This window comes from Sinohyriopsis cumingii, chromosome 1 (genome assembly GCF_028554795.1).
Source record: "Sinohyriopsis cumingii isolate HCF-2022 chromosome 1, ASM2855479v2, whole genome shotgun sequence".
In the NCBI taxonomy this organism is placed as follows: domain Eukaryota; kingdom Metazoa; phylum Mollusca; class Bivalvia; order Unionida; family Unionidae; genus Sinohyriopsis; species Sinohyriopsis cumingii.
This window is the reverse complement of record NC_142961.1, coordinates 29,200,190-29,207,954: the sequence shown is the minus strand read 5'-3', so window position 1 is coordinate 29,207,954 and position 7,765 is coordinate 29,200,190. Positions and strand designations below refer to the sequence as shown.

Here is a 7,765-nt window from a genome sequence, read left to right as displayed (position 1 = left end):
AGAAAGAAGAGCAGGAGAAAGAAAAGAAAGAAAAGAAGAGAAAGAGTGTTGGAGATAAAATAAGAACTTGGTGGAGAAAAAGAAGAAACTAGAAGCAGAAGAAGAAGAAGAAAACCCAAAGGCCCTTTTCAGGGCCAGCCATATTTCTCGAAAAGAGATAGCCTTTCCATTGCCTACCCCTTTTTTAAAAAAAATTTAAAAAAAAAAAAAAAAAAAATCCCATGTTCAATTTCCCTTGACGCTATAAAGTCCCACCCTGTTTAAATTCCTTTGACGCTAAACCGTCCCACGATTTTTCTCCATGTTAATTTCCTTTGACGCTAATCTGACCCACGATTTTTCTCCATGTTAAATTTCCCTTGACGCTAATCTGACCCAGGGGTCTCTGTAATGCTAATTCCCATTGACGCTAATGTACCCCACCTTACTACTACCCCATCAAAAAATTTATCCTAAATAAAGTTTTGATCAAAATTCTTTTTATAACAAAAAACAAACAACACACCTTTGGGGGAAACACTCACACATACAATTTCTTTTCTGTTTTTTCGGCAAGTAGGGAGGATGGGCATCTGTCTGGTGCCCCCTCCCCCCCCCCCAAAAAAAAAGTAGGTAAACGCACAGATACAGCGGACCTTAAATTTGCTTTGTACTACGATGCAACACAATAAATGAAGATAAATGCACAGATACAACGGACTTCAGCATTCCTTTGTAATACTATGTAACACAATGACTGTAGGTAAATGCACAGATACAGCGGACTTTAACATTCCTTTGTAATACTATGTAACACAATAACTGTAGGTAAATGCACAGATACAGTGGACCTTAACTTTGCTTTGTAAATACTATGCAACATGATAACTGTAGTTTTAACCTTGAAAACTGAGTTTTCGCATTAAATGAGAATTATAATTTTCTAATTCAAACCATTCTAAAAAGAAATTAAATATAGCAGAAGAGAAAATGATCATAAAACGACGACACAATGAACATTTACTGTTCAAGAGTGAGAGAAGATAATTTTTTAATAAAACACGTATAAAATTTTACTAAAAAGAAACACGAGATGTCCGGAATGGGAATTCAGCAATAGGTAAAAATTCATTTTTTACAACTGGATAAAAGGTTCAGTAATCTTTGCTTAAAACACTTGCATCCACGTGACTAGTGACATCCTTTTGTTATTTTTCTGTTGTCATCTGTGATCAGTTTATTTATGTATTGTATGGTTGACCACGTTGCATTATTTATTAGCATCAATAACGTGGATGGCAATACTTTCCGGCCGTAAAGTCTCCACGGCTTTGACCATTTGCCTTTTCGGCAAGGACAATTCCAGACGTTTCCAAAATTTCTGTAACTCTTTCGGATTGTGGTCACCTGACCACATGATGCAGGTGACAGAGTTAAGGATGACCTTGAGAGTGGGATCAATCGTGTCCTTGATTTCGGTGATGTCCTCTAGAAGAATGGGAATAATACGGTGCTTCTTCTGTAACATCTCTTGTTGTGCGCACTGATATTCGAACCTTGTAAACTCGCTCTTCACGTAGTTCTTGGACATCACCAGAATGGTTCTCCTGCTGTTCTGAACTGCTTGAATAATGCTGTTGTTGTTTGCGATTGCTGGAAATTGAAGAATAAGACTGAGTATTTATTTTTCGTTTCTCCTCTTCGATACAATATTTCGATTGAGGAAGAGTGAGAGAGATCGAATATGCCATACGTGTATATGGAAGTGTTGCTAGAGGATGTTAGACGTGTATGCCAATTACCAAATTAACTGAGGTTTCTTTAGAGGTTAGATTTTTTATAGTGTAGTATGCAATAGTTCTGTTTCGTGTATTGCCAAGCATTTCTAGTAACTTCGTGGCTTCAAATAAGTTTACAAACTATTGACACGTACAAAATAATATTTTCACAAATTGGGACCTGGTATTAATGAAGTAAAGAAAAAAGGTAAAATGCATATACAAGTCAGTACAAGTTATTTTCTTCATGTCAGTAAATTGTTGTTTTGTTGTTGGGGGTGGGTGGGGGTGTACGCCATTTGTCAGCGCAAAAAAGTGCTTTATATTGCGGCCATGATGACTGGTGGAGAAAGAACCCTGAAAATCCCAGGTAAGAATCACCGACCCATGGGAAGTTATTGGCAGCTTTCTCACATAGGCCGAGCCGAAGACTCAGACCCACGCAGACAGAGGTGAGATGATAATGATCGGTAACGGAGATAGGTTCAGACACCGATGGAAACCAAAAAAGTAAACGAATGTAAAATTTCAAATCACTGAACATACGGGTAAGGTGGACAGAAATGCAGGCTTGAAAAGAGAACTATTTAAAAAGTACACTTCAGAAAATGGTTCCCGACATTTCATGATTAGATTACTGCGTTGAATAGTTCGTTATTCTATTGCACTAGTCTATTTTATACGTTTATTCTCTGTCTCTGTCGCTGTGTCTCTGTCTCTGTCTCTCTGTCTCTGTCTGTCTGTCTGTCTGTCTGTCTCGTCTAGGTCTAACTGCTACGCAGATAGTCATAAGCATATACTGATTTTACATCATTGTTACACTGATGATTCACATACAGTGTGTCGACGAAATTGTGTTGATAAATTAGTATGCGACCAATTCTCATTTTTACGCAATGTTGAAGTCATGGATATATCATGCTCTGTCTGAAAGGTAAAGCTAAGGAAATCACATACTTTCTCCGACTCCAACGTCCTTGAAGTGTATATTGACTTTGAAGCCCATTTTCTCTAGCATGGGGTAGAGCTTTCGAAGCACGAACTCCTCGTCAACCGGGTCAGAGCGGTACAACACTAACGCATCCCAGATACGATCATCTGCAAAACAAAACAAAACAAATATAAAGTAAGCCATGTCAGCGTGATGAAGACGTGCTCTCATCTAAATAAGAAAATAGTAGCATATCAAAACACCTAATGAGAGAAACACGTATTGATGGTTTCAGGAATTTGAGAATTGTGAAACGTATTTTATTCAGACATATTAATTATTAGGCTATATATTGCACCAAAAAAGGTTGATGGAAGAATAAAGTAGTAAAGTCAAGTGTGCATTGGAAGGAATAATGTGTTGATAATGTGAACCATACTGCGTGCATTGGTAGCAGGAATGTAGGAAAACTGCAATCCGTATCGTGTACATTGGTAGCAGGAATTTAAGGATACTGCGATCCGTATCGAGTGCATTGGTAGAAGGAATGCAATGATACTGCGACCCGAATCGAGTACATTGGTAGCAGGAATGTGAGAATACTGCGATCCTTATCGAGTGCATTGATAGCAGGAATGCAAGGATACTGCAATCCGTATCGAGTGCATCGGTAGCAGGAATTTAATGATACTGCGATCCGTATCGTGTACATTGGTAGCAGGAATGTAAGGATAATGCAATCCGTATTGACTGCATTGATAGCAGGAATGCAAGGATACTGCAATCCGTATCGAGTGCATCGGTAGCAGGAATTTAAGCATACTGCGATCCGTATCGAGTGCATTGGTAGCAGGAATGTAAGGATAATGCAATCCGTATTGACTGCATTGGTGGCAGGAATGTAAGGATACTGTGATCCTTAACGAGTGCATTGGTAGCAGGAATGTAAGGAATCTGCGATTCGTATCGAGTGCATTGGTAGCAGGAATTTAAGGATACTGCGATCCTTATTGAGTGCATTGGTGGCAGGAATGTAAGGATACTGCGATCCTTAACGAGTGCATTGGTAGCAGGAATGTATGCAATCTGCGATTCGTATCGAGTGCATTGGTAGTAGGAATTTAAGGATACTGCGATCCTTATTGAGTGCATTGGTGGCAGGAATGTAAGGATACTGTGATCCGTATTGAGTGCATTTGTAGCAGGAATGTAAAGATACTGCAATCCGTATCGAGTACATTGGTAGCAGGAATGTAAATATTCCTCTAAACCGTATCGAATGTTTTGATAGCAAGAATGTAAGGATACTGCGATCCTTATCGAGTGCATTGGTAGCAGGTATATAAGGATACTGCGATCCGTATCGAGGATCTCGATATTTTCACTAGAATACTATACACCATATCGTGCCCTTCCTTTTGCGATGAGTACGATACAATATTAGATCTTAGATAATTGGGTAATGCTCAAATTTATTGAAACTTGAAATTGACCAAGTATCCGTATCGAGTGCATTGGTAGCAGGAATGTAAAGATACTGCGATCATTATCGAGTGCATTGGTAGCAGGAATGTGAGGATACTGGGATCCATGTCGAGTACATTGGTAGCAGGAATGCAAGAATAATGCGATCCGTATCGAGTGCATTGGTAGCAGGAATCTGAGAATACTGCGATCCTTATGAGTACATTGGTAGCAGAATTGCAAGGATACTGCAATCCGTATCGAGTGCATCGGTAGCAGGAATTTAAGGATACTGCGATCCGTATCGTGTACATTGGTACCAGGAATTTAAGGATACTGCGATTCGTATCAAGTGCATTGGTAGCAATAATGTAAGGGTATTGCTATCCTTATCGAGTGCATTGGTGGCAGGAATGTAAGGATACTGCGATATGTATCGAGGGCATTGGTAGCAGGAATGTAAAGATACTGCAATCCGTATCGAATGCATTGGTAGCAGGAATGTACATTTCCGCTAAACCGTATCGAGTGCATTGATAGCAGGACTGTAAGGATACTGCGGTCCTTAAGGAGTGCGTTGGTAGCAGATATATAAGGATACTGCGATCCGTATCGAGGATCTCGATATTGTCACTGGAATACTATACACCATATCGTGCCCTTCCTTTCACGATGCGTACGATACAATATTAGATCTTAGATAATTGCGTAATGCTCAAATTTATTGAAACTTGAAATTGACCAAGTATCCGTATCGAGTGCATTGGTAGCAGGAATGTGAGAATACTACGATCCTTATCGAGTACATTGGTAGCAAGAATACAAGGATACTGCAATCCGTATCGAGTGCATCGGTAGCAGGAATTTAATGATACTGAGATCCGTATCGTGTACATTGGTAGCAGGAATGTAAGGATACTGCGATCCATATCGTGTACATTGGTAGCAGGAATGTAAGGATACTGCGATTCGCATCAAGTGCATTGGTAGCAGGAATATAAGGATACTGCGGTCCTTAAGGAGTGCATTGGTAGCAGATATATAAGGATACTGCGATCCGTATCGAGGATCTCGATATTTTCACTAGAACACCATACACCATATCGTGCCCTTCCTTTCACGATGCGTACGATACAATCTTAAATATTAGATAATTGCGTAATGCACACATTTACTGAAACTTGAAATTGAATAAAATTGTAAGATTTATTGACTTGTATAGTTTTCATCTGATATAGATTTTCTTTTATGTTGTTTAATGATTTTGCATGAAGAATTGATAATGAAAGACACTTGGCATGCATTCAGTACTAAAAAGAAAACACCAATATTATTAACTTCGTACGGAATTGTGATAGCAAAGTGAAGCTCATCATTTGTCATTTTAATGAGACCAACCAAAAAAATACGTTCAGGACACTATCGGGGCATATCACGTATCTGATGTGGATCGAATCTCAACATTAGTTTTCTTACACTCTCCTAAATGGCAGGGAGTCTGGAGATAAACAGTATTAAGCCACCATTTTAAGAAAGCCGTGTTATTGCAAGGATGGACCATCTAGACGTGAATAGATGGATTCGTGGGTGTTGCTTTCATGACATGATCTGAATGACCCGTTCTCAATAATTATATTTCCACATCTGTCAATATTTTTACAACGATTCATAGTATGTGTGCTTTGAGATTAGGCTAAGTTAAAATGAAATGACGACATTTGATATTGTCTGTGTTGACACGGAGTAGCATGCAAGCATGAAATGACGACATTTGATACTGTCTGTGTTGAAACGGAGTGGCATGCAAGCATGAAATGACGACATTTGATATTGTCTGTGTTGACACGGAGTAGCATGCACTCATGCAATGACAACATTTGATATTGTCTGTGTTGACACGAAGTGGCATGCAAGCATGAAATGACGACATTTGATACTGTCTGTGTTGACACGGAGTGGCATGCAAGCATGAAATGACGACATTTGATATTGTCTGTGTTGACACGAAGTGGCATGCAAGCATGAAATGTCGACATTTGATATTGTCTGTGTTGACAAGCATGAAATGACGACTTTTGATATTGTCTGTGTTGACATGGAGTAGCATGCAAGCATGAAATGACAACATTTGATATTGTCTGTGTTGACACGAAGTGGCATGCAAGCATGAAATGACGAAATTTGATATTGTCTGTGTTGACACGAAGTGGCATGCAAGCATGAAATGACGACATTTGATATTGTCTGTGTTGACACGGAGTAGCATGCAAGCATGAAATGACGACATTTGATATTGTCTGTGTTGACACGGAGTAGCATGCACTCATGCAATGACAACATTTGATATTGTCTGTGTTGACACGAAGTGGCATGCAAGCATGAAATGACGACATTTGATACTGTCTGTGTTGACACGGAGTGGCATGCAAGCATGAAATGACGACATTTGATATTGTCTGTGTTGACACGAAGTGGCATGCAAGCATGAAATGTCGACATTTGATATTGTCTGTGTTGACAAGCATGAAATGACGACTTTTGATATTGTCTGTGTTGACATGGAGTAGCATGCAAGCATGAAATGACAACATTTGATATTGTCTGTGTTGACACGAAGTGGCATGCAAGCATGAAATGACGAAATTTGATATTGTCTGTGTTGACACGAAGTGGCATGCAAGCATGAAATGACGACATTTGATATTGCCTGTGTTGACACGGAGTAGCATGCAAGCATGAAATGACGACATTTGATATTGTCTGTGTTGACACGAAGTGGCATGCAAGCATGAAATGACGTCATTTGATACTGTCTGTGTTGACAATACTGTCTATATTGACAAGGAGTAGCATGCACTCATGCAATGACAACATTTGATATGGTCTGTGTTGACACGGATTAGAATACAAGCATGAAAAGACAACATTTGATATTGTCTGTGTTGACACGGAGTATCATGCAAAGCATGAAATGACAACATTTGATATTGTCTGTGTTGACAATACTATGTTGACAAGGAGTAGCATGCACTCATGCAATGACAACATTTGATATTGTCTTTGTTGACACGGAGTAACATGCAAGCATGAAATGACAAAATCTGATATTGTCTGTGTTGACACAGAGTAGCATGCAAGCATGAAATGACAAAAAAAAAATATTATTTGTGTCGACACGGAGTAGCATGCAAGCATGAAATGACAAAATCTGATAGTGTCTGTGTTGACACGGAGTAGCATGCAAGCATGAAATGACATTTTATATTGTCTGTGTTGACACGGAGTAGCATGCAAACATGAAATGACAACATTTGATATTGTCTGTGTTGACACGGAGTAGCATTCAATCATGAAATGACAACATTTGGTATTGTCTGTGTTGACACGGAGTAGCACGCAAGCATGAAATGACAAATTTGATATTATCTGTGTTGACACGGAGTAGCATGCAAGCATGAAATGACAATATTTGATATTGTCTGTGTTGACATGGAGTAGCATGCAAGCATGAAATGACAACATTTGGTATTGTCTGTGTTGACAAGGAGTAGCATGCAAGCATGAAATGACAACATTTGATATTGTCTGTGTTGACATGGAGTAGCATGCAAGC

At 39.1% G+C, this 7,765-nt stretch overlaps 1 protein-coding gene across 3 annotated transcripts in view; it reads right to left on the bottom strand.

Annotated features, from left to right (window-relative positions):
• Positions 1 to 1,013: 1,013 nt before the first annotated feature.
• Positions 1,014 to 7,765, bottom strand: part of LOC149806606 (uncharacterized) — a 43,695-nt gene continuing 36,943 nt past the window's right edge. For all 3 annotated transcript variants that reach the window (XM_089955465.1, XM_089955484.1, XM_089955474.1), the window contains 2 exons: positions 2,715 to 2,855; positions 1,014 to 1,632 (listed from right to left, as the gene is read on the bottom strand). In XM_089955465.1, the coding sequence (XP_089811591.1) occupies positions 1,250 to 1,632; positions 2,715 to 2,855 (524 nt within the window). In that variant the 3' untranslated portion in view covers positions 1,014 to 1,249. The remainder of the gene's footprint in view (positions 1,633 to 2,714; positions 2,856 to 7,765) is intronic.